The 24,736-nt window shown below is 49.9% G+C and overlaps 9 protein-coding genes across 9 annotated transcripts; 3 read left to right on the plus strand and 6 right to left on the minus strand.

The window, feature by feature from the left end:
• Positions 1 to 434: 434 nt before the first annotated feature.
• F5147DRAFT_579892 (Alpha/Beta hydrolase protein) lies at positions 435 to 1,122 on the minus strand (the record flags this gene model as incomplete). Its single annotated transcript, XM_041431509.1, has 2 exons — positions 435 to 665; positions 730 to 1,122. Coding segments are annotated over 2 exons (624 nt in total), but the record flags the coding sequence as incomplete, so codon positions are not given.
• Positions 1,123 to 1,912: 790 nt separating this feature from the next.
• On the plus strand, positions 1,913 to 4,590 carry F5147DRAFT_746557 (glycoside hydrolase family 3 protein; the record flags this gene model as incomplete). The annotated part of the gene is made up of 9 exons (XM_041439859.1): positions 1,913 to 2,167; positions 2,228 to 2,721; positions 2,787 to 2,886; positions 2,940 to 2,955; positions 3,009 to 3,204; positions 3,255 to 3,632; positions 3,656 to 3,803; positions 3,891 to 4,236; positions 4,289 to 4,590. The coding sequence occupies 9 exons, from the start codon at positions 1,913 to 1,915 to the stop codon at positions 4,588 to 4,590; spliced, it is 2,235 nt and encodes a 744-aa protein (XP_041290849.1).
• Positions 4,591 to 5,480: 890 nt separating this feature from the next.
• On the minus strand, positions 5,481 to 6,930 carry F5147DRAFT_703977 (Alpha/Beta hydrolase protein). Its single transcript, XM_041437872.1, has 4 exons — positions 6,658 to 6,930; positions 6,372 to 6,594; positions 5,926 to 6,317; positions 5,481 to 5,863 (listed from the first exon to the last, which is right to left on the minus strand). Exons 2-4 carry the CDS (start codon positions 6,496 to 6,498, stop codon positions 5,633 to 5,635), a joined length of 750 nt encoding a protein of 249 aa, XP_041290850.1. The 5' UTR covers positions 6,499 to 6,594; positions 6,658 to 6,930; the 3' UTR covers positions 5,481 to 5,632.
• A 407-nt stretch (positions 6,931 to 7,337) lies between these two features.
• Positions 7,338 to 10,279, plus strand: F5147DRAFT_264956 (uncharacterized protein). Its single transcript, XM_041428934.1, has 8 exons — positions 7,338 to 7,735; positions 7,870 to 8,582; positions 8,634 to 8,666; positions 8,714 to 9,419; positions 9,471 to 9,495; positions 9,548 to 9,644; positions 9,697 to 9,799; positions 9,850 to 10,279. The coding sequence occupies exons 1-8, from the start codon at positions 7,424 to 7,426 to the stop codon at positions 9,910 to 9,912; spliced, it is 2,052 nt and encodes a 683-aa protein (XP_041290851.1). The 5' UTR covers positions 7,338 to 7,423; the 3' UTR covers positions 9,913 to 10,279.
• A 213-nt stretch (positions 10,280 to 10,492) lies between these two features.
• On the minus strand, positions 10,493 to 11,252 carry F5147DRAFT_807842 (uncharacterized protein; the record flags this gene model as incomplete). The annotated part of the gene is made up of 3 exons (XM_041443388.1): positions 10,493 to 10,596; positions 10,650 to 11,006; positions 11,081 to 11,252. Coding segments are annotated over 3 exons (633 nt in total), but the record flags the coding sequence as incomplete, so codon positions are not given.
• A 541-nt stretch (positions 11,253 to 11,793) lies between these two features.
• F5147DRAFT_638370 (uncharacterized protein) lies at positions 11,794 to 12,366 on the minus strand (the record flags this gene model as incomplete). The annotated part of the gene is made up of 2 exons (XM_041432975.1): positions 11,794 to 11,906; positions 11,963 to 12,366. The coding sequence occupies 2 exons, from the start codon at positions 12,364 to 12,366 to the stop codon at positions 11,897 to 11,899; spliced, it is 414 nt and encodes a 137-aa protein (XP_041290853.1). The 3' UTR covers positions 11,794 to 11,896.
• Positions 12,367 to 16,187: 3,821 nt separating this feature from the next.
• On the minus strand, positions 16,188 to 18,207 carry F5147DRAFT_807845 (uncharacterized protein; the record flags this gene model as incomplete). The annotated part of the gene is made up of 10 exons (XM_041443389.1): positions 16,188 to 16,436; positions 16,495 to 16,545; positions 16,594 to 16,827; positions 16,880 to 16,948; positions 17,019 to 17,141; positions 17,191 to 17,259; positions 17,340 to 17,416; positions 17,556 to 17,656; positions 17,745 to 17,869; positions 17,965 to 18,207. The coding sequence occupies 10 exons, from the start codon at positions 18,205 to 18,207 to the stop codon at positions 16,188 to 16,190; spliced, it is 1,341 nt and encodes a 446-aa protein (XP_041290854.1).
• Positions 18,208 to 18,462: 255 nt separating this feature from the next.
• Positions 18,463 to 19,728, plus strand: F5147DRAFT_762102 (uncharacterized protein; the record flags this gene model as incomplete). The annotated part of the gene is made up of 7 exons (XM_041440570.1): positions 18,463 to 18,864; positions 18,998 to 19,078; positions 19,130 to 19,154; positions 19,207 to 19,288; positions 19,341 to 19,443; positions 19,494 to 19,652; positions 19,706 to 19,728. The coding sequence occupies 6 exons, from the start codon at positions 18,463 to 18,465 to the stop codon at positions 19,554 to 19,556; spliced, it is 756 nt and encodes a 251-aa protein (XP_041290855.1). The 3' UTR covers positions 19,557 to 19,652; positions 19,706 to 19,728.
• Positions 19,729 to 21,075: 1,347 nt separating this feature from the next.
• F5147DRAFT_762103 (uncharacterized protein) lies at positions 21,076 to 22,057 on the minus strand (the record flags this gene model as incomplete). The annotated part of the gene is made up of 6 exons (XM_041440571.1): positions 21,981 to 22,057; positions 21,873 to 21,925; positions 21,758 to 21,826; positions 21,489 to 21,707; positions 21,268 to 21,431; positions 21,076 to 21,130 (listed from the first exon to the last, which is right to left on the minus strand). Exons 1-6 carry the CDS (start codon positions 22,033 to 22,035, stop codon positions 21,076 to 21,078), a joined length of 615 nt encoding a protein of 204 aa, XP_041290856.1. The 5' UTR covers positions 22,036 to 22,057.
• Between the last annotated feature and the right edge of the window lie 2,679 nt (positions 22,058 to 24,736).

The following is a 24,736-nucleotide window of genomic DNA, read 5'->3' on the forward strand; positions in this document are numbered from 1 at the left end:
TACCACTTGCCAGCGAAGTGGTAATCAATAATGCTACTATTGATGCTGTACTACAGCGTTCTCTCTCACATGTATGCCAAATGTATGCGTCGTACTCCATGATCACATGCATGAACTCGCTGTCGAAGCTCTCACATAAGCTCAAGCCTTGCTGCGGCCATCACTGTAGGCTAATGGTGAGTGAGAACAATTCCTAGTTGTCATCAAATACAATGTGGTCGAGTGTTCCAAGGTGGTACCGCTTGACGTGGAGCCATAGACTCGCTGCAGCAATAGCAAGGGAACAATGTATCTTTCTTTCGAGCTGGAGACTGATAGTTGGACTACTGTATGCTTTGCGATCCCTCATGCATCATGTACGAGCGGAGGCTAGGTTTCAATAGAAAGTCCTAGACACAGAATTGGCCTCGAAACACGCTTCTCCTTCGCACTGCTCAAAGCTTCGCTCTTGGTAATCGGATTGAGTCCATGATAGCATCTGGATTCTCGTAGTGAATGCAGTGGCCGATGCCCGGAAGAACTTTGACATTCAGTCTCTCATCGTCACTAGGGATGTGCTCCGGATCGCAAACGGCGCCGGCCTCAGGATCTGATGCCAGCACGGTGATCTTCACATGAGGGGGGATGTTTCTGAGCAGGCCACTGAAAGACCATGGCTCGTTATGCTGTTCATAATAACGGCAGAAGTAGTCAGCAACATTCATCCATGTCCGCAAGTTGCAATCTTACCGAGAAGATTCCCTCGACAGTGGTACGGTCGCACATTGAAAGTCCTAATACGCGTAACACGCAGTCACGTCGTGACCAGCCACGATCATCAGCCACCTCCTCGATGGATCTGACATTCGTAACCTCGTTCAGAAACCAACTTTTATGCATTTCAGTTATCCCCTCAATCTCGAGGGGTGGATCGAGGAGTATTACAGCCGTTTCTTTCGTTTTGGGCAAGAATTGCAAGAGCGACAAGGTCACTGGGCCTCCAAGAGAGTGACCCACAATCACGTCATAGGATGTGTCTTTGATGAAGTATGGTCGGAGATCCTCTGCAAGGGTGGACATACGGTAGTCGGTGCCTCGTCTCCATGCATGCCCGAGGAGATTCGGCGCTATGACAAAGAACCCTATGAAGCATGTTGAAAACAGAGCATCATCGCTATGGTATCATAGAACCTGACCTTCTGCTACTAATAGCTGAGCGAGGCCCTCCCACTGAACCCGAGCATGCAGTCAACCCATGAATAAGCAGAGCTTTCCTGGGAGCAGTGGGAGAACCCCACTGGGACGCGGAAATTGAGGGGTACATATATGGCTTGTATGGTCAAAAGTCGGCTAGCAGAGCCTGTTCGAGTGAGAAGGTTCAGAATTCAAGTCTGGCTTGCAAGATCGAGGGAGGCACTAGAAGGGGAAGTAGCATGCAGGGAAAAGTGTGCGTTTAAAGGGCGTACAGCACACTACTGACCAGAGTAGCCGTCTGACACCGAGACCCTATTGATAGGTGCCACGAATCACCCTTACATCAAAGGAAGCGCCCTGCGGCTGATGGAAACCCGGTTCCAGTGACATGACGTGTCTGCTTGAATGCAAGAACCACCGGGGTCAACTCGGCTAAATGAAGGACAAACTATTATATATTCGAGCAGACAGATATATGCTAGCCTGCCTTGAACGAAGTGATGCAGATAATTTCCTCGGGAGCTCAGTTCTTCCATCAAAGAGCCGCATCTGCCTCGTGATATAGATAGCCGAGGCCGTTATCTGCGCACCATTGAGACATGACAATCCTGCCAACGACAATTAAAATTTGAAATCAGGAAGCCTTCCGAGTTGCAAATGGTGTTAGATCGCGGATCAACAAGCTCGTAAAAATAGAGACACCCCAACCCTTCGTGTTCTATTGCTGCAAAGGATCACCATGAGGCTTTCAAAGCACGTCGCTCTTGTTTATGCCCTCGCAGTAGGCAGTGTTACTGGTTATGTCTTCCCTGATTGCAAAGGTGGACCTCTAGCAAGCAACGCAATCTGCAACACTGCTCTTGACCCCATTACGCGGGCAACTTCCTTGGTCAAGCTGTTCACTGTTCCAGAGCTGATCAATAATACTGTCAACAAGTCTCCTGGTGTTCCTCGTCTGGGTTTGCCAGCGTACCAGTGGTGGTCGGAAGCCTTGGTGAATGATAATGTTCAACAAAGTCTCGGAGTCTGCCGAGACTGACTTGCTTGTGTCCAGCATGGAGTGGCAAACAGTCCAGGTGTTAATTTCTCGACGTCAGGCGAATTCAGCTATGCGACATCGTTTCCCCAGCCGATCCTTATGAGTGCTGCTTTCGACGATGAGTTGATCAGGTCTGTTGGAAGCATTGTGGGTATGGAGGGACGTGCCTTCAATAACTACGGGCGCGCGGGTCTGGACTTCTGGACACCAAACATTAATCCGTTCAAAGACCCTCGATGGGGCAGAGGTCAGGAAACACCTGGAGAAGACCCGTACCACCTCTCCCAATACGTGTACAACCTCGTGGTTGGCTTGCAAGGTGGTCTTGACCCAAAGCCTTACTACCAGGTTGTTTCCACCTGTAAACATTTTGCAGGCTACGATCTCGAGGACTGGGATGGCACTGTTCGATATGGCTTTAACGCAGTGATCACTTCTCAAGATCTCGTGGAATACTACCTCCCCTCATTCCAGAGTTGTTATAGAGATGCCAAAGTTGGTGCTGCCATGTACGTACTACCACAACTCTCTGCGCAGTAGAGTTATGTCAACCCATTCTACCTTAATAACGCAGGTGCTCGTACAATGCTATCAACGGTGTTCCTTCTTGCGCAGATGCGTACTTGCTTCAAGATATTCTCCGTGATTTCTACGGCTTCGCACAAGACCGATGGGTATACTCAAAGTTACTTTACTTGTGTATAGTGAGTTGACGACTTGCGAACAGGTCACGAGTGATTGTGGTGAGTAGAGTCTGGATAGCTAGTTGGCCTCATGATCAAGCTTCACTCTCCAGGTGCCGTCCAAAATATTTACTGTCCCCACAACTATGCTACCCCTCAACAGGCTGTTGCAGACGCACTCAAGGCTGGAACTGACCTAGATTGTGGTAACTTCTATGAAGAATGGTTGCCAATCGCATACAAAGAGTCTCTTATCATAGAGACCGACCTACGCACAGCTTTGGTTCACCAATACGCCTCGCTCGTCCGGTATGGCGCCGTCCTGCATGGCAAAGATTTTTGCTGATACAGTGTTTCAGCCTCGGTTACTTTGATCCAGAAGAGCGACAGCCTTACAGAACATACAACTGGAGTAACATCAATATTCCTATCGCTCGACAGCTTGCATACCGAGCTGCCGTGGAAGGTATTGTTCTCCTGAAGAACGACGGTATTCTACCACTCTCAAGTAGTATCAAAAACATTGCTTTGATCGGCCCGTGGGCAAACGCAACCACCCAGATGCAGGGCAACTACTTTGGCGTTGCTCCCTATCTCATCAGCCCCGTCATGGGCGCGATGGATGATGGCTATAATGTCACCTACGTGTCGGGCACCAACATTACATCGAACGACACGGGTGGATTCGCTGCTGCTGTTGCAGGCTGCAAAGGAGGCAGACGCTGTCATCTACGCTGGTGGTATTGATCTCACCGTCGAGGTACGAGGCCCTGGATCGCTACTCGATCACTTGGCCCAGCAACCAGCTCGACCTTATTGCTGAGCTTGAGATGATAGGCAAGCCTTTGGTCGTGGTGCAATTTGGTGGCGGACAACTTGATGACTCCATTCTCAAAGGCAATGCTTCTGTCAGCGACTAATTCATCTTTCTAGTTCAATTGCTCAATAGTTATTTTAGGATCAATGCGCTCGTTTGGGCAGGGTACCCAGGTCAGAGTGGTGGAAAGGCTGTTTTCGATACCCTCAGTGGCAAGGTTGCGCCTGCTGGGCGCCTTCCTATCACGCAATACCCAGCAAGCTATGTCAACGAGATCCCCATGACGAATATGAACCTCCGTCCCAATTCAACGAGTCCGGGCCGTACCTATATCTGGTACACTGGCACGCCTGTCTACGAATTCGGATATGGCGAGCACTACACTACATTTTGTTACAAATGGGTGCGAGCCCCTGCAACATCATACAACATCCAGGCTCTCATTGATGGAGGGAAGTATGCTGCGTACTTGGATGTCGCACCGTTTGCTACGCTTGCTGTTAGTGTAACAAACACCGGAAACAGTATGTGAACCATAATTTATCTCACCCTACCACCTCATTTCCTTATCTTCAGGGACATCTGACTATGTTTCCCTTCTTTTTGCCAGTGGCATGTATGGAGATGCTCCCTACCCTAACAAGGTTCTTGTCAGCTACACCCGCTCTCACGGCATTATGCCAGACACCACTGCAATAGCTGAGCTACCGATTACACTCGGCAATCTCGCAAGAGCAGATACCGACGGCAACTTTTGGCTCTATCCTGGGACTTATGAGCTTGCGCTCGACACTAGTGGAGTTTTGACCTCCAAATTCAAGTTGACGGGAAGTGCTGCACGGCTCACTTCCTTCCCGCAAAACACCATGACTTCGTAATGTCGTACGGCCCTCGAGGCCTTGTGATTGAAATATTGACGTTCTGCCATGTTTTTGACGTGTTTGTCACATGGACAATTGCTCCGAGCAACTACTAGATTCGATGATCTTCGCCGTGGGTTTGTTAGATCGGAAGCTAGGCTGTTCCAATCAGCCGGTGCCGGGCGCCTGTTCTTTTCGTATCATAATGATATATATATTTACGATAAGATTCTTGCACCTTCACTGATCTCCCAGCCTGTAGACAGTATTTTCGCCGTGGCTTCAACAGGCATGTCAAGGGATACTGCCATCACGATGTGATCAACACTGGAAGGTGCTCTATACGGTGAGGATTGGAATGGGTTACGCTGTCCCATACCGGGGGTTGACACTTCTTCAGGCTTTTTTGTTTTCATGTTTTTGGATACAATTCATTCTTTGGCCTACAACAGGACATCAATCGCCCATCATCTAATGCCATTTGCTGAGTGAGACTGAACTGTCGGGCCGCACCTCCACTTCTCGTACCTCCCGATGGTGGCTGTTGCCGCTGAACGCCAGAGACATGGCGCTACTAGCTTTTGGCATGGTTTGTCTGATGGTAACCGATAGTGTTATTATCAACACTGTTCTCTTTCACATGCAGTGCATCGTACTAGTACTACATGATCCCATGCATGAACTCGCTCGAAGCTCTCACACAAGCTCAAGCCTTGGGGGATTGTCGATAAGGTCTGCGGTAGTGATGTTATACCAGCGATCGCGTGGTTATAATGGTGAGTGAGAACGTTGTCATCGAAAATGCAATGCTATCGAGTCGGAAGCGGTCCAAGGTGATACCGCTTGACGTGGACCCACAGTGAACTCGACGAAGTTGAGCTGTAGCAATAGCAAGGGAACATTGTATCTTTCTTTCAAGCATAAGACTGATATCTTGGCATAGTTAGACTACTGTATGCTTTGCAATACCTCATGTACGAACGGAGACTAGGTTCCAACAGGAAGTCCTAGACACATAATTGGCCATGAAACCACGAAACACGCTTCTTCTTCGCACCTCTCAAAGCTTCGCTCTTGGTAGTTGGATTAAGTCCATGATAGCATCTGGATCCTCGCATTGGATGCAGTGGCCGATGCCCGGAAGAACTCTGACATTCAGTCTCTCAACGTCACAAGGGATGTGCTCCGGATCACAAAAGGCGCCGGCCTTCGGATCTGATGCCAGCACGGTGATCTTCACATGAGGGGGGATGTTTTTGAGCAGGCCACTGAAAGACCATGGCTCGTTATGCTGTTCGTAACAACGGCAGAAGTGTCAGCAACATTCACCATGTCCACAAGTTGCAATCTTACCGAGAAGATTCCCTCGACAGTAGTACGGTCGCACATTAAAACTGATAATACATGTAACGTGCAGTCACGTCGTGACCAACCACGATCAGCAGCTAAGTCCTCGATGGTTTTGATATTCGTAGCCTCATTCAGAATCCAACTTTTAATCATTTCAGTTGTCCCCTCAAGCTCGAGAGGGGGATCGAGGAGTATGATAGCCGTTTCCTTCGTTTTGGGCAAGAATTGCAAGAGCGACAAGGCTATTGTGCCTCCAAGAGAGTGACCTATAATCACGTCGTAGGATGTGTCTTTGTTGAAGTATGGTCGGAGATCCTCTGCAAGGGTGGACATACGGTAGTCGGTGCCTCGTCTCCATGCATGCCCGAGGAGATTCGGCGCTATGACAAAGAAGCCTATGAAGCATGTTGAAAACAGAGCATCATCGCTATGGTATCATAAAACCTGACCTTCTGCTACTAATCGCTGAGCGAGGCCCTCCCATGAACCGGACCATGCAGTTAACCCATGAATAAGCAGAGCTTTCTTGGGAGCAGTGGGAGAACCCCACTGGGACGCCGAAATTGAGGGGTACATACTAATATGGTTTGTATGATCAAAACTCTGCTAGCAGAAGCTGTTCGAGTGAAGAGGTTTAGGATTCAAGTCTGACTTGCAAGATCGAGGGAGGCACTAGAAGGGGAAGTATCATGTAGGGAAAAGTGTGCGTTTAAAGGATGTACAGCACATACTGACCAGAGTAGCCATCTGACACTGAGACCAGGCTTTTCCCTATCAATAGGTGCCACGAATAACCCGACAAATGTGGCTGACGGAAAACCGGTTCGAGTGATATGACGTGTCTGCTTAAATGCGTCATCGTAAGCATTTCGGTCTTGGAGTATTTTGCTTGAAGAACTATCGCATGGCCTGTGAGGCAAGAATGTAAGCATGTATTTTCTGGACGAATGAGACTGAACAGCGACGCTGCGAGGGCGGCGAAATGGACCTACGGACCCTTTACAATACCATGTGCCCCGATTTACGGGCCACAGCGACTGCACTACTTCAGTCTACGGAATAGCAACTAAAGACCGACTATCACAGCTGACTCTGAACTTCGAGGAACCTCGCAAAATGTAAATCTCACCTAGAGTCTACGCTTTCCCGGAGATTCGTACGTGCTTCTACCTTCACACTCGCACTCTGCCTTCTACCATGTTCACATAGACATTTCGAAAGAATTATGCTCCAAGTACTGTTTGTTCGTGGCTGACAATAGGGTGTTAGCTATTGTTAGATCGACTTCGGAGCTAAGGGGCGTGCTGCGCAAGAAGCTGATCTTGTTGTACGTGTATATGTAGTACTTGGTCAATTGTCCATCCAAGTTCCAGAAGCCCAATCTCGGCCAATCAACGGACCAGAACAGCCACACGGAGGCATTTCGTCCCAAATATGGTAAGTACGAGATGTCGGGACGTTACGAGCGGTGGTGGTTAGATGCTCTTGCTTTCGTTCCATCATGAGTTCGCCTTATGCAAATGTGCCCCGACCCTCTCCACGACCGAGCCCATCTAGTCGGAGGCCTTCAACAATTGCAGAGCTCTCAGAACGTGCTCTTTCCAACCTTTGGGATCCTTCGAAAGGTCTCAAGCAATGGCTGAAGAAAGCAGATGGCTTCCGGAAAGCTGGTAGAGCATATGCCGAGGCTGGTGAACTTGACGAAGCCTTCATGGAATATGCAAAGTCTGCGACGATAATTCTTGAGAAGCTTCCGATGCACAAGGAGTACTACACTTTACTGTCACCCACGCAACGCCACAATCTTGGTCTTGTGAGTAACTCGTGCCTGCTGCCTTTCTCGTCTCTTCCGATCATGAAATACGTACTTTATCAAAGTACGATACGCTCTTCATCGATCCCTCGTAAAATTGATCTCGGTGCGACTCTGTCTAACTCTCCTTTCAGAACGGTCAACAAATTCTTCTTGATCTTGGCGAAATCAAACCAATCATCGTCGACCGCTATGAAAGATGGAGAATGCAAAACATTGAATATAGCAGACCGTCGTCATCAACCGGTCCCCCAGAGGGGAGCAGGCACACGGAGTACAGGCAACAAGCTGATGGTCGACGCTCCCCCTTTGACGATTCCGGATGGCTAGCACAAGAAGCAGTTCGTAGAGATGCCGAACGAAAGCGTGAGGAAAGGCGAAGGGGAGATGAGGCACGGTATTCTATGCGATCAGTCGAGACACAGCCACCGCGTCTACAGATAGATACCGGGAGCAAGAAAAAGGAAGACGCATTGACAGCTGCTAGGCGCGCTGCAAACGCACAGCTGTCCGACTCGACGTACTACAATCGCGAAGGTACCCCTCCTGAGCCCGTGACCCCTGTGAGCGCTGTGGAAAAACGGAGAGATCACGACGAGTTCAGGAAGCATGAAGACCACAGAAGAGACGAACACGATGAAGTTAGACGAAGACGCAGGCGGGAACAAGAGGGTATTCTAAAACGTCAAGAGGAAGCAGAGTTTGCTGCGCGGGAGGCTCGCCGTAGCGTTGTTCCTTCTCCCATGCTTGCGACATCCGCAGGCGGCTCCCAGCGTTCATCTTTTATCGATCCACAATTTTATGAAGACGTCGCTCCTCTTCTTATGCCTATCGAGAGCCCAACAAGGTCAGCGTCCTCGAATCTTGAATTTATACATCTATAGACTTGGCCATATAGGAACCGCGCCACGACTCCAACAAGCTTGAAGAAGTGAGTATCTCCTCGTCATTATGGGGCGCATCTCATTGTCCCTTCAGCCCGTCTTATCCTGCACCAGTAACCACAACATCACCTATTCCACCGGATGGACATATTCAATACCCAGAACTCATGTCGCAACACCAACTCAAGCAAGGCTACGCACCTTCTCTGCAATCAATGTTTAATTACCCCACTCTCAAGCCCACCAATCTTGTACGATCTTCCCTACTTTTCGTACCGGAATCTTCTCAATTTTCGACTAATCAACTTCCTGATCCATCCGTGGTCGTCTTGCCGAGTCAGCCGGCGTCATACCCATACTCTCAGAATACGACGCGGTCAACTTCTGATGTCTACTTTGATTCTGCAACCCCGTATTCTTCCCTTTCACGAGCTCCTCAGGCCGTGCCTCCACCCCCACCCGCTCCCGTACGTCATATCGATGGTGACCGGTACCGGACTGCTTCCCAAGAGTCTGCACGGATCACTCGTAAAGCCAGCGATCCCGTCCAAGTGCCCGACCTGAAAACTGTGAGCTTGCCACGAGAATGCCTTCCGCGATTCCTGTCTATCGCATCGCTGAATACGGCACGAAATCGCGAAACTTGCGGACTATTGCTTGGGAAAGACAAAGGAAATAAATTCACTGTCACGACGCTCTTGATTCCAAGGCAGCATTCGACAAGCGACACGTGCACTATGGACGAGGAAGAGCTCGTCCTGCAATTCACGGAAGAACGATCTTTGATTACCTTGGGATGGGTATGTGTCCTTCGGTTGTCCTGTGCATTTGCGTCTAACGATCTTCGTTAGATTCATACGCATCCTTCACAATCTTGTGGGTCCTTAAATTTAGCACAAAGTTTCTTGCTTACTAGCCCTTTACGAAGGCTTTATGTCGTCGGTTGATCTACATACGCATTCGGGATTTCAGCGCATGCTTCCGGAGTCCTTTGCCGTTGTTTGCGCCCCAAAATTCTCTCCCAAGTGCGTACCACATTGCTCATACCACTCGTGTTTTGATTCTTCTCACGGTTAGCTTTGGAATTTTCCGCCTCACCGATCCCCCAGGCTTGCAGACGATTTTGGACTGCAATGTTAAAGAAGCCTTCCACCCGCACCCAGAGGTGCCGATCTACACAGTGCGTAGCTTCTGGAGTGGTTCATCCACAGCTACTGATCGGTTGTTTAGGACGCAGACAAGGGGCATGTGCAAATGAAAGACATCCCGCTAGAGATCGTGGACCTGCGATGATGCAGGGCTCGATATTTTCCTGACTTTTATCTATAATTTACAAACGCAGCATTTCTGACACTTGGCATCTGTACAATCCGCATCCGTTACCCCCTACATGCACACGCCCTTGTATCGGATACTACAGCACTTGTAAGATGACAGTCGTATCATCCATGTAAGGAACAGGCATGTCTACGTTAAGCATACATGAGACTCTGTCGATGTCTTCTGCGCCCAGAGCGTGTCTTAACAAGCGCAGCATTGCCTGAACACATTAAGATAAAGCAGTCGCAGCTTGACTGCTCGTGAAGGTCGACATAACGAACGCTTGCAAGATTCGAGACGTACGGTGGGCTCAGATTTCGTGGAATGAAAGATTCAATCGCAGCAGGGACACGAAATCCCGGTTCTACATTCAAAAATATTTTCTCAATGTAGATGCGAGGCAGTTTGAAGCTGTGGTCGCCAACAGCTTGACGCCGCATCACAGTGAGATCAACTGATCAACTGATCTAACACATTCGGTAGACTTACCTCTCGTGACAGCAAGATTACCGAGCACTCTATCGTCGAAGATGCATTCTGGTTCGCCAGGGTGTTACCTTTTGATGCGATCGGCCTCAGCAGGGTTGTTGCCATTGCGATTGTCGTTCAATATGGATGCATTCCATTGTGAACTCGCGTCTCGTCTACTTCCGAGCACTGCTCAAAAGTCGATGTCAGTGATTTCCGCTTGAACCTTCACCTCGGCTTACCTACTAAGCCATCACCGAGATTTAGCACCCAAAGATGTTTCCTCGTAGGGTCGGCGAGCGTTAATAAGATTGTAGATCCCCTCAAACAACGTAGGGCTTTCTGATAATTAAGTCCTCCGGAAGACTGGTCGTTGACCCGCGCTTTGACTGCTATATCTGACATCGTAGCGATTTCGTCGACTTGTTCAGGGAATATTTCGAGAAAGTCCCGTTTTATTGCTTCATCCACTTCAAAAATCGCCCTGGTGAGAACATCTGAGACGCCCTCCAAGTCGGTCGCTGTGGGCAACAATCCAGCCATTAAAAGGGAGGGCAATTCGGAGATAAGGTGGTCAACTGTTTCATGCCCTCCATGCCCTGCATAGGAGATGTTGTACTGTTCAATAAGATGCGAGGGGGAGTGTGTATTTGTGGTGCCTCATAACACGCACCATCGAAGACACAGTTCAAGTTCCAGACACCATTTGGGAGGCGTAAATCCATGATTAGATATCTGTCCTCGTTGACTGAACTAACATGAGGCTGGAGAGAAGTGCCAAGGCTCCTTCCGTCGCTTGAGATATTAGTTATGCAGGCTGTGCAGCGTTTCAGGATCTGGGCACGTCTAGAAAGAGACGATAACGCCAAGGGCCGCGATCAGAGCCATAGCCTTGCATGTACGCACGACAAAATACTTGAAGGGATGGGATGTGCTCTGTTCACTAGCAAGAATAGGACCCTGCGAGGTTAAGGCATGCACCGTGTGCAGCCCCAGTGGTAGAGTTATGGAACTGTGTGAAATTTACGGCCCGTGAACCCACAATGATTTGAATACCTCAGTCATTAGTCAGTAGGGGTAGAACCTTCAAGTGGGCGTTGTCGCAGGTAGTATCATCATTAGGTTGAGGCCAGTGGCACCAGCTTCCGTCTGTAAGAGGCAGGCACAAGATCTCGTCAGAATGAGTCGACCAGCACGTCCTTATGTCTCTGTACGTGCGGGGTTGAGCCGCTTCATCACATACACTTTGATCGAGATTGATAGTGATGAGATCAGGGATACCGAAGCACCTGTGACACATCAGCAAGATGTCTAAGGGAGTCTCTGATGAAATTAGTTTTCGCCGCGAATCAGCAGCAACAGTGCAATTTGCTGTCCAATGCATCGTTCAGTCGGACAATCATAAATTCAGGATCGGTGCTAGGTATAAAATAGGAAGGGAATCATAGAATAAAATTGTACACTCGATATTGCAGCAATAAAATCATCGTTACGTGGAGCTGGAGAGATTGATGTTAGCAACTGCGAGGACAGATGGTAAAGATTAAAAACTCACGCGCCTCGGCAATTCGACCAGCGCGTCCCATGTGCCATGCGGCTCAAGTCAAGCTCAACGCCTCCTCTCGGAATCACTATTGCAATGTCGGGAGAATAAAACAAGCGTCGGGAAGCGGCCCCGGGAGGTACCCAGAAAAGGAGCTCATGTTTGGGTCCCATGATCCATCCATCAAGCTGCAGCAAGAAAGGGGTTGAATTAGAATGATGATCAGACGTGGGTTCGAGCAAGTCAGCAGAGTTGGGTAAGGCGTGTTTCAGGCAGGGCGAGAAGGAAATGGGGGGATGGTCACAAGTGTTGATTGGGGTGATACGACTTTCTTGAGTGAGAGATGCGGCACTTCGATGCGGTGGAGATGCAGAGGGATCTGGCTCTGTGGAGTCGGGGGATGGCAGCACTTTCATAAGCCACACGGTGTTATCGTTCGAACCAGACGCGATGCGAGTACCATCCGGTGAGAACGAGACTGACCCAACCGCGCCAGTGTGCCCCTTCAAGGGCTCACCCAATGGCTGTCCCGTCGCTGCATTCCACAGCCGCACGGTGTTATCCTCCGAACCAGACGCGAGGCGAGTACCATCCGGTGAGAACGAGACTGAAAAAACCGGGCGAGTGTGCCCCTTCAAGGGCTCACCCAATGGCTGTCCCGTCGCTGCATTCCACAACCGCACGGTGTTATCCTCCGAACCAGACGCGATGCGAGTACCATCCGGTGAGAATGAGACCGACCAAACCTCGCCAGTGTGCCCCTTCAAGGGCTCACCCAATGGCTGTCCCGTCGCTGCATTCCACAGCCGCACGGTGTTATCCCATGAACCAGACGCGATGCGAGTACCATCCGGTGAGAACGAGACTGACCAAACCTCGCCGGTGTGCCCCTTCAAGGGCTCACCCAATGGCTGTCCCGTCGCTGCATTCCACAGCCGCACGGTGTGATCCCATGAACCAGACGCGATGCGAGTACCATCCGGTGAGAACGAGACTGACCAAACCTCGCCGGTGTGCCCCTTCAAGGGCTCACCCAATGGCTGTCCCGTCGCTGCATTCCACAGCCGCACGGTCTTATCCTCCGAACCAGACGTGATGCGAGTACCATCCGGTGAGAACGAGACCGACACAACCGGGCGAGTGTGCCCCTTCAAGGGCTCACCCAATGGCTGTCCCGTCGCTGCATTCCACAGCCGCACGGTGTTATCCTCCGAACCAGACGCGAGGCGAGTACCATCCGGTGAGAACGAGACTGAGTAAACCGCGCTAGTGTGCCCCTTCGAGGGCTCACCCAATGGCTGTCCCGTCGCTGCATTCCACAACCGCACGGTGTTATCCTCCGAACCAGACGCGATGCGAGTACCATCCGGTGAGAACGAGACTGACACAACCGCACCAGTGTGCCCCTTCAAGGGCTCACCCAATGGCTGTCCCGTCGCTGCATTCCACAGCCGCACGGTGCTATCCTCCGAACCAGACGCGATGCGAGTACCATCCGGTGAGAACGAGACTGAAAAAACCGGGCGAGTGTGCCCCTTCAAGGGCTCACCCAATGGCTGTCCTGTCGCTGCATTCCACAGCCGCACGGTGTTATCCTCCGAACCAGACGCGATGCGAGTACCATCCGGTGAGAACGAGACTGAGTAAACCGCGCCAGTGTGCTCCTTCAAGGGCCAACCCAATGGCTGTCCCGTCGCTGCATTCCACAGCCGCACGGTGTGATCCCATGAACCAGACGCGATGCGAGTACCATCCGGTGAGAACGAGACTGACCCAACCGCGCCAGTGTGCCCCTTCAAGGGCTCACCCAATGGCTGTCCCGTCGCTGCATTCCACAGCCGCACGGTGTTATCCCATGAACCAGACGCGATGCGAGTACCATCCGGTGAGAACGAGACTGACACAACCGCACCAGTGTGCCCCTTCAAGGGCTCACCCAATGGCTGTCCCGTCGCTGCATTCCACAACCGCACGGTGTTATCCTCCGAACCAGACGCGATGCGAGTACCATCCGGTGAGAACGAGACTGAGCAAACCGGGCGAGTGTGCCCCTTCAAGGGCTCACCCAATGGCTGTCCCGTCGCTGCATTCCACAGCCGCACGGTGTTATCCCATGAACCAGACGCGATGCGAGTACCATCCGGTGAGAACGAGACTGACACAACCGCACCAGTGTGCCCCATGATTATGGCCTCAACAACCGTCCAGTTCAAATCGCGGCCAGATACCACACGAAGGGTATTCGGAAACCCGGGTGTGAATTTGGTAGCCATCGTAGAGTCGACGGGTGAGAACGGGAGTGCTGATAAATACAGATGGGGCGTGCTGTGCAATATCATGCCGCCAAACACTTGGATGAATCTTTGTACATCCATCGTGGCGGACCGCAAATCTTTGTATCCAGAATGGTCCTGTATATATGTATGAGCTGTTCGTCCGACCCTGCCTCATAGGCATGTGCTCACCTTCAGCCACTTGGCAACGAGTGGAAGCACACCAATTGCACCGCTGATTGCATCGAGAAGTCCGAGTGATTCAATCCAGAACATCAGTCGCTCGTCGTTGAAGAGTGATTTTATTTCCTTTGCTAGCTGATCGTCAAAGTCTGTTATTTCAACATGCGTGGCCCAATATCGACAGGAATAGGAGAGATGTGGGGGAATGGATGTTTTGACTCGTTGAGGCAGTTCTGTGTCCTGGGAATTAGGGAGGTACGACGATTTCAAATCACAGATGTTGAAGCGAAGGCCATCTTTTCGGGCCATCATTACTCCCAGTGACGCAAATGCAAGGTCGCGTTGTTGCGACTTCGTTCTCTGGATGAAAAAGTCTCCGCTGGATGATTTGTCCGTGAGGAATTCTTGAAAGGTCGCATGAAGGGGTCGGATGGGGGTATGTGAGTCAGTAGTGCCGCTGAGGAGGGATCCCATCCGCTTTACCACTACATCTACTTCGTAATGGTCGTGGTCCTCCGGGAAATGCTGCCGCATAGCATTCAGTGAAGCTAAAGGGAGGGGTTCGGCTGTGGCAAGTATTTGGCCCATCACGGAACGAAACTTCCCTACTGCTTGCTCGTACTGGGCCGTTGTGTACTTATCCTTTGGCATGATTTCTGTTAAGATGAGTCGATACATATCATACAACAAGTTTTTCCGCTCCCCAGGATTGCTATTCACGACAGCATTGAAACAATCCATTGGGGATAAGCCAGGAAGGTCGTCCCTAATGTATTCGCATGCAAGACGTGCCCACTCGAAAAGTCCATCAGCTTTCGCAGCGAGGTCTGCAAACTCCTGGCGCCCAAAACGCGGCAGACCTTTTAGCTTGTCAGATACAAATGCATGGATGTCGGACTCCGCTACTTCTGCTGGAATCTTGTCCATGGACAAGGGTACGATATGATCAACACCTTCAAACTCCTTTTCGATATCGGGAAGAGGGCGAGAGGTGACGAGAATCCGAAAGTTCGAAGGGAGTTCAGTGATTTGGGGAACCTTTTCGTTCTGAAGTTTACCAGCAAGTATGCGGAGAAGGTCCTGCCGCGTCTTTATTCCGCCGCTCTCGTCCAGCGCATCGATCACGATTAAGACAGGCCCCACGCTTGACGCAGGGAACTTCTTCAGCGGTCCCATGAGAAGCTCGTGCCACTGCTGGATAATGTCTGTAGTGTTCTTGAGCGAGGTCGCATTCTTGACTGCATCCGCCAACACTCGTCTCATCCCTGGATCACGATCAGCAAGATCGAGCGCGATGGTGGAGAAAATCTTTTCGTGGCGACGATCTCCTTCTCTGTGCCGATCAAAACAAAAGCATGAACTGAGGCCTCCCGTTTCCTTGAACCAATTGGCGATCGTGTGCGCGATGGCTGATTTGCCCTTGCCTGCAGGGCCGGATAACCACATTACACGCGGAACGGAATCCTCGCTGTTGTTGATCCACGTGGTGATTTGGGAGAGAATGTCCGTGCGAGTGCCTGACAGACATTGCTTGCCAGTAACTACTCCTGCGCCCCCTGCGTAAACCATGCCGCTGAGATCGAGTGTTTCACCTTTAAGTGTATGAGTCAATGCAAAGACGAAAAAAAGCATGTCAGACTCCTTACCCGTACGTTGGACGAAGACGGCCACGTCCTGATCAACTTGGTCCCGGAATTGCTGCATAAGTTTGTCCAAAGTGTCGTTGTACTGTTTGATGGTGTTGTCAGTTTCCGACAGAACATTTTTCTTGAGTCTCGTCCCTATGATGAAAGTGTAAGATTCATGTACGAAGTGCGATAGCTTGGGGACGCACAAAAGCTCTTCGTTTCCGAGTAGTCCCTGATGAAACGGGCACACTCATGAGTCTGCTGCACGATCTTTCCGACGATACCGCGCATCGATTCAATCTTGCCAAGATTTTCATCCAGAGTCATGAAGCGATAAACTTCGGCCAATTTCTCGAGAAGACTACATATCGATTTGTCGCGCTCTGCTTGAGCGATTATAATCTACAGAGAGTTATGACGTCTGAGCAGTGTCCTGCACTCTGAGAGAAACCAAACATACTTTGGATGCAGCAGACAGCACGCCCAGCGCCATCTTTGCGTAGGGATGTAGCTATACAACTTGATTAGTTCGCTTCCAATAGACAAGAATAGCTCATACATCCGCGATCTTGTCAAGGACACCGTCGATAATCTTGAGGGGTTGGAGATACGTCTTCTCAAAATCAGCCGCGGCAGCGAGACCCGCTGGGGCATTGCCGGCGGCGGATGCCGCAGAAGTCGCATGTTTCCCTGGTACTCTCATGCTTTGTGCACTATCACATGCAGCCTGAAGTTCAGCGCCAACTAATTGAGTATCAGTACCTTCCTCCTCCCTAGAAGGACCAGCCTGAACCTGCGTGATCGCCGAAATTAGAGAAGAAACTCTAAGTACTTGACGAAAATACCTGTGAAGCAGGCTCTCCAGGCAACCCTTGGTTCACGGAGTCGCTGAGAATTTGAGCTGCGGTGAGATGCTTGTTGTTGGAAGGATAGAGGCACCTGTAAGAAAACCGAAGGACTATGATAGAAAGTTCGAGCACTTACCTCGATTTTCTGACTTGATGAAGCCCCCTCCATTTCGACGTTCTGGACCATGGTGGTTGAAGCATCTCGAAGGTCTGCGTTCTGGTTTGCAGGAGTGCGATTGCGGAAAGACTTGAAGGGTTTCTGCACAATGTCAGCTATGTTCAGAATAAGGGAACCCGGGCCTACTCACAGAAAGTTTCTTGGTGACGCCTTTTGCAGATTTCTGAATAGTCTGCTTGATTCGACAACGGGGTCGGCTCTGGACGAAGAAAGCGTCGGAGGCAGCGAGGAATTCCATGAGCGCTCATCCACATTGAGTAAGCCCTTGAGACTACATACCGAGTTTTCATGAATGGGTGGCTCGCAGGTTTCTGGAGGAGCATCTGGTCTATTGTCTTCACTCATGTAGTCGATTACTGTAAGCGAAGTGAGGGTGTAAGAAGTAGGTGGGAGAAATGAGAAAACCTCTGGCATGAGCCGAATACCCTTAACCAAATCAAAGCATGGCGAACACGTTGACTGGATGTTAACGTTGAGGCGCTAATCATGAATTACTAGTATCGGCCATAGACCCATTAATGTGCCGAAGGAAGCATAAAGCCTCGAAGCTTGAAGCTTGAAGCTTTGAAGGGGCAATATTTGCCATATAGACAAACCTATCACAGAAACGAAGGCATGATGTTGATCAAAATGAATGGCATAACGATACTGCACAATTGATTTCACGAGCACAGTAGTACAGACCGACAAATTTCAATATATCGCATTCTGGCAGCATTAATGATCAAGGGATCGAGATTGAAGACAGTACCAGGTGAAGTTTCGAAGCGTAGGAAAAGCGAAGATGAGTCGAGACACAGCCACTGCATCTACTTACCAGGAGCAAGAAAAAGGAAGACGCGTTCAAGACACGTTGGCAGCCGCTAGGCGCACTGCAAACGCAAAGCTATCCGATTCGGCGTACTACAATCGCAAAGGCACCCCTTCTGAGCCCGTGAGCGCTGTGGAAAAACGGAGAGAGCATGACGAGTTCAGGAAGCATGAAGATCGCAGAAGAGACGAACAAGATGAAGACGCAGGCGGGAACAAGAGAGTATTCTAACACGTCAAGAGGGAGCAGAGTTCGCTGCGCGGGATTCGGAAGCTCGCTGTAGCGTTGTTCCTTCTCCCATACTTGCGACGTCTGCAGGCGGCTCCCAGCGTTCATCTTTTGTGGATCCACACTTTTATGAAGACGTTGCTCCACTTCTTATGCCTATCGAGAGCCCAACAAGGTGAGCGTCCTCCAATCTTGAATTTATGCATTTATAGACTTAGCCATATAGGAACTGCGCTACAACTCCAACAAGCTTGAAGACGTGAGTATTTCATTGTCCCCTCAGTCCGTCTTATCCTGCACCAGTAACCACAACATCACCTGTTCCACCGGATGGACACATTCAATACCCAGAACTCAGTACTCATGTCGCAACACCAACTCAAGCAAGGCTACGCACCTTCCCTGCAATCAATGTTTAATTACCCTATTCTCAAGCCCACTAATCTTGTACGATCTTCCCTACTTTTCGTACCGGAATCTTCTCAATTGTCTACTAATCAACTTCCTGATCCATCTGTGGTTGTCTTGCCGAGTCAGCCGGCGTCATACCCATACTCTCAGAATACGACGCGGTCGACTTCTGACGTCTACTTTGATTCTGCAGCCCCATATTCTTCTCTTGCACGAGCTCCTCAGGCTGCGCTTCCACCCCCTCCCGCTCCCGTACGTCATATCGATGGCGACCGGTACCGGACTGCTTCCTCAGAGTCTGCACGGATCACTTGTAAAGCCAGCGATCCCGTCCAAGTGCCCGACCTGAAAACTGTGAGCTTTCCACGAGAATGCCTTCCGCGGTTCCTGTCTATCGCATCGCTGAATACGGCACGAAATCGCGAAACTTGCGGACTATTCCTCGGAAAATAAATTTACTGTCACGACACTCTTGATTCCAAGGCAGCATTCGACAAGCGATACCTGCGCTATGGACGAGGAAGACTCGTCCTTCACGGAAGAACGATCTTTGATTACCTTGGGATGGGTATGTTTCCTCCGGTTGTCCTGTGTATCTCCATCTAACGATCTTCGTTATATTCATACGCATCCTTCACAGTCTTGTGGGTCCTTAAATTTAGCACAAAACCTCTTGCTTACCTGCCCTTTACGAAGTTGATCTACATACACATTCTGGATTTCAGCCCATGCTTCCGGAGTCCTTTGTCGTTGTTTGCGCCCCAAAGTTCACTCCAAAGTGCGTACCGCATTGCTCATACTACTCGTGTCTTAATTCTTTTCACGGTTAGCTTTGGAATTTTCCGCCTCACCGATCCCCCAGGCTTGCAAACGACTTTGGACTGCAATGTCAAGGAAGCCTTCCACCCGCACCCAGAGGTGCCGATCTACACGGTGCGTAGCTTCTGGAGTGGTTCGTCCACAGCTATTGATCGGTTGTTTAGGACGCAGACAAGGGCCACGTGCAAATGAAAGACGTCCCGCTGGAGATCGTGGATCTGCGATGATGCAAGGCTCGATGTTTTTCTGACTCATTCAAAGAGTAATTTGGCATGTCGCGAATGTAACTGGCTGCACAACGATTGCCGTCAATTGTAATGGTTGTAAGTGCTTATATCAACACCTGGTTCATGACCTGAATGGAATTTACTTACAGAATTATTACAGTATTTTTTTACTGCAATTGTAGTTCTGTTTTGTGAAGAAGTCAGCGACTGAGCACTCATTTTGGTGCCGCCATTCACGCTAAGTGCTGAGTGTTCACTTAGATCCAACCAAGAACTTCTCTATGGTAAATCAATTTGAACCATACGTTGAGCAGAAGTCAGACTTCCGTTCAGGCATTAGAAATACAGGGTGACTATGGGTACGTATACAAACTCGATGCCTGCTTGCTGGTCATAATGGGAGTCTCTTTGGATCGGCTCGTCTCTTGACAACTACTTTCTTGAACTTTCTCTCCGTGCGAACGACGACGATGGGCACGGGGGAATTCGAGAAACGATCGTTGGACAAGCTGCCCAAACCTGGCGCGCCGAACGCCACATCCCAGGCTTGCATCATGCCGCGCTGGCCTCTCATGATCACTACGGTTAAGTCTGGGGCGGGTCAGCCTCAACTTAACTTCAAATATTTTTTTTCATAGATTTTCTGATAGATTTATTATCCAGACTCGTTCATTGACTACCAGCATCTGTGGCTCGCCCCTCGTGCCCAACCGAATACCTTTTATAGGTAATCGGGTGAGTCACGCACATTTCCTACTTCCAAGTCCCTTCAAGAGTTGGAGCAGAGATAAAATACATACGATCACTGCAGAGCTATCGAACCTAGCGACAATGTATGTTTGTTCTGATGGCAACCTGTCAAGGATATTAACAGCACACACTAGTGAATATTTGATATCACCAGCTCTGAGCGCCAACGATCACCAATCATGCCGAAATGAGCGTCTCGCCCACCAGACGGTTGAACGTTAGGTTCTATTGTGCGGGATCGGAGCCACCACGTGCTGCACTGGCTTGTGAACTTCTCACAATGAATACTGAAAGGACCACGCGCTCATCCTGATACTTCGGAAGACAACACAGACGGTTCTGCCTTCAATACGCTTGTTCTCTTGGACCTCGTCCCACTTCTCCCAGAACCATCAGTCACATATGCAGCAAGCTTTGGCGCCATACTTTTGTGTCAAAATTGACGCCAACGCAGTGACTACGCAAGTCCGAGTCATATACTTCCAGTCACCATTTCTCCCTCGCATCCTCCAGTCGCTGATGTAGTATTTCAGCGCGCTATTGACGTCTGATTTTTATTTTTCAAAGGTCAGACACGCTAGGGCAGATTCTCGATGCGAATGGCAGTGTTGACACGAGGTGCTGTGTGGAATGATGTCGCTAAAGACTCGAACCGCTGCACGTCCTGCCACTGTATACTGGTCTGTACAGTCAACAAGAGATGCGGAATGGCTCTGGTTGCACACGCGCACGATAACCCACATTCAGCAACTTATGCGCAGGTCAAGCTTTACAGATGGATGGGAGGTTCATTATCGTTACGGAGGAAAAACTCTCCAAATAATCTAAAGGATGTACTGATCAATCAATCACCTATCAATAAAATACTGCTTCCAGTGAATAAAGATATCATAACAAGTTCGACGATATGACCGAAGTATTCGAGAGACATTCAGGAACCCGCTAGCAGCAGACACAGGACTTTCCGCCTCCATGTTCCCCAGGGTCTATATGGACTGCTACTGCTTGCTGGTGTTGTTGCTGTTGTTGTTGTCGGTGCTGTTGCGCATTGGGGTCCGGTGAAAGAGGGTCTTCATCGCGTATCAAGGAGTGCTCACTCCCAGGAGCGCCCGCTGCAGTATTACGCTGTAGATTTAAGTGTGAGATACCCAAGAAACGGTTATAAAAAATAACCGAGCGCACTTGTCGACCCTGGGCAAAAGGAACCTCGACAACAGGCGGCGTTGCACGATGGGGTGACCGGGAGAATAGGTGTCGTAAATGAGTTTTGACAGCGACTGGCGGTGAGGTGGTGGGTGGAGCAGGAGCAGGAGCTTGTTGAGGCCTCCTCGTCATAGCGAGCCTGACTCTTTTGAAGCGCCCAGGGCGTTGTTGAAGTCTTGGCCTGGAAATATGAGAATGCTGTGATGAATTATGAGCGAGAGAACAGAAGGATACGCTCGTGCACGCACTTGATGTGTTCCATAGAAGAAATTGGGATCTGCATCATAGCCATCTTGCTCTTGCCCAGGGATCTCTGCCTGCATAATAGTCAGTATCGAAAGAGGTAAGGAAAGAGGTACATACACCAAGAATGCGGTCGTTGTCCGCAGCGAGCGTGCTGCATTTCTCCTTGAACCCTGAGTGACATACGGGTGAGCATGATAGTCGTGTGTGACATAACGGAAGACTTGCCGTTGGACCAATCGAGACAGCTGGCCTTCGCAAAGTCGTCGATGGCGTCCGTCATGTATTTGTGTGCTTCGAGGGCTTCGTCGAGTTTACCTGCCGAAAGGAATGCCTGGCACCGTTTCTGGTGTGTAGTTAGCAACAAGGACTCGAGATCCCAGCCGAAGAGCTAGACAAAGCACTAGGTTATGGACAGCATTATATATGCATCATGTCGACGCACCACGGTCAAGTCCTGGTATGCTAAATGAATGTATTTTGATGAGAAAGCGTCTGACTTAACAGCGGCAGTGAAGTGATCAGCGGCTTCGTCGTGATGCGCGCCATCGAAAGCTTTGGTTCCGAGCTGAACACGTAGATATGTCTATTGTGCGAGTTGAAAAGATCAGGATTGATGATCGAGTGTGACCACATGATACTCACTTCCACGACACGACGCGCGAGAAGATCGACGTTCGGACAAGCGACAGCCAGGTCTTTGATGAGCAGCATTGCTTCCTCGTGTTGATCTGCGCTGAAGAGTACGATAGCCTGGAATACAAGATGAAGCAGATAGCATGGGAGACGAATTGAATGTACCTTGATCAAGAGAAGAAATTGGTTGGTTTCTGAATCTTGGTTGGTGAACATGGATGCAACGTCGAATGCTATCCTTGCTTCCCGGACGTGGCCTTTTCCGCAGAGGGCGATGCCTTTAGAGATAAAGCCTACCAATGATGGCCGAATGTTGATAGACTACGTTACGGATAAAAGTTAGCCTTTCGTAAAAGGGTCATGATGGGTCAGTCCATCTCACCTGGATTGCATCATCAAGAGCATGGTCCCAGTCGTGCTTCCGGGCCGTGACGAACGAACGATTGGCATATGAAATAAAGTTGTCGACGTTGGTGTGGATCTCTTGAGTGAGGAGCTCTTCGGCTATAGACAGGTCCCCAGTCAGACATGCATCGCGGGCTGTTGTGATGTTAAGGATCTGCACGAAGGATGCTCGAATTGTGTAATTAGAGTCAGAAATGGAAACTCGCCTTTGAATGAGCGTCCTTTGGTACTGCCCACTCTGAGATCTTCCTATCTCTATCTCCGCTGAGGATGTGCTTGCCGTCCACAGAGAACGTGACACATGTCGTGGCGGATGAATGCTGGAATATGGCGATGGTTCGTTGATCTGAGAGCCGCCAGACACGGACATGCTTGTCTCTAGATGCAGAAGCGACGAGGGTGCCAGTGGGATGAATGGCAATGGCGTTGATATCTTCAGTGTGGCCTTTCCATGGATGACCGACCTGCTGCCAGGTTGATGTGTCCCACTCTCGTATGGTAGGATCATGTCGATCACTTCCTGAAAGAAGGCGTGTGCCATCGGGCGTCCACGTGAGTGACATATTCCATGATAAACTGAAACCTGTCAAAGATGCGACTTGTTCCCTTGTGCCTTGATTATAAATTTGGATATTCCTGTATGTTGCGATGGCAAGAAGTTCACCAGAAGGCGAATATCGAATGCAGTTGACATCGTTATCGCACTTGATTGGATCTCCTTGCATCTGCCACGTTTTGGTACTCAAAAACTTGACCGTCTCGTCATTTGAACCAGTGGCCAGCACCATTCCATCCGGTGAAAAATCCACCGAGTTGATTATTATGGAGTGGGCTTTGATGGGTTGGGTGATGGATTCGCCAGTTTCTCCGTGCCAGGCGATGACTTCTCCCTCCCAATCACCGCTTGCTATTATTTGACCATTTCGTGACACCGCCAATGCCTGCACCCCACTGCTATGCCCTTCCATCTTCTTCAACACAACACCTGTCTCCGGGTCCCAAAGACGAAGTGTCTTGTCCTCCGAAGCCGTAATCATTCGTCGATTATCGGGGAACACTGCGACTGCCATTACGGAGTCCTCATGATCTTCAAAAGTTCGAATGGGTGTGGTGCTTGGAATGAGCTGTGACATTTTACTGGAGGTTGATGATGTTGAGCACGACCGAGACATTGTGGGTGTCTTTCTCTAAGTTACAGAAGTGCGCATACTATGCGTTTTTGTGTCGCTTCACCACGCTAACCATCTTCGCTTCCATAGACGCCCAAGACACGAGGCAGTTCGCCATCACCGTCTGCTCCTAACCAGTCATAACCAACTGCACTGGCTACATGCGTCCGACATTTGTCTTCACAGTTTCAAGCTTTAATGCATCACTCGCTTCCTTGAAACCTTTACTGCATACCTTCGCGCAGCAGTTATCGAGGCTCTTGATCGCGAACGAGCACATAGGCGCAGTACTATCAATGGCTCTCTCTAGCTCCAGCGGCCTACTGTGTTCTACCATCCCGTCGTTGTGGAATAGGAACTTGCGATTTGGGGTAAGGTTTCGATCTGTGTCGATCATAGTGCTCTCACCAGTCTTTCTTTTGGCACTGCATATGCACGGCATCAGCGCTTCAGACTTCAAAGCTTCAGTGTCGTCCCAGTGGCAAGGCCTACCTCTGGTGAGCAATACAATGAATTCCAACATTGAAAGTGATTGTATCACACTCGATGAATTCCCACAACAGTATTTAGATATACGACTCCTGACCCTTTGAGCAATACCGAGGTTTCTCCATTTCCGTTCCACACTGCGGACATTTCAAGCGAATCTTGTTCCGACTCTGAGGTATCCACTGGTAGCTGCTAGAGCACGGAAAGTATTATCCTGCTCTGGATCAATCACACATGATGGCATTTGGAATCGTAGAAGAGTCATTCGTATCAGTCATGTTTTCG

Source organism: Suillus discolor (genome assembly GCF_016758755.1).
Source record: "Suillus discolor strain FC423 chromosome Unknown F5147scaffold_41, whole genome shotgun sequence".
In the NCBI taxonomy this organism is placed as follows: domain Eukaryota; kingdom Fungi; phylum Basidiomycota; class Agaricomycetes; order Boletales; family Suillaceae; genus Suillus; species Suillus discolor.

Excerpts from the sequence above, each read along its gene's own strand:
- F5147DRAFT_703977 (XM_041437872.1), bottom strand. The coding sequence starts at position 6,498 with ATGTACCCCTCAATTTCGGCGTCCCAGTGGGGTTCTCCCACTGCTCCC. Across the intron at positions 6,318-6,371 it reads TCAGCGATTAGTAGCAGAAG|GCTTCTTTGTCATAGCGCCG; the intron begins GTCAGGTTTTAT and ends CATGCTTCATAG. Across the intron at positions 5,864-5,925 it reads CTGTCGAGGGAATCTTCTCG|CATAACGAGCCATGGTCTTT; the intron begins GTAAGATTGCAA and ends TGTTACGAACAG.
- F5147DRAFT_264956 (XM_041428934.1), top strand. The coding sequence starts at position 7,424 with ATGAGTTCGCCTTATGCAAATGTGCCCCGACCCTCTCCACGACCGAGC. Across the intron at positions 8,583-8,633 it reads CCTATCGAGAGCCCAACAAG|GAACCGCGCCACGACTCCAA; the intron begins GTCAGCGTCCTC and ends TTGGCCATATAG. Across the intron at positions 9,496-9,547 it reads TACGCATCCTTCACAATCTT|GCTTTATGTCGTCGGTTGAT; the intron begins GTGGGTCCTTAA and ends CCCTTTACGAAG.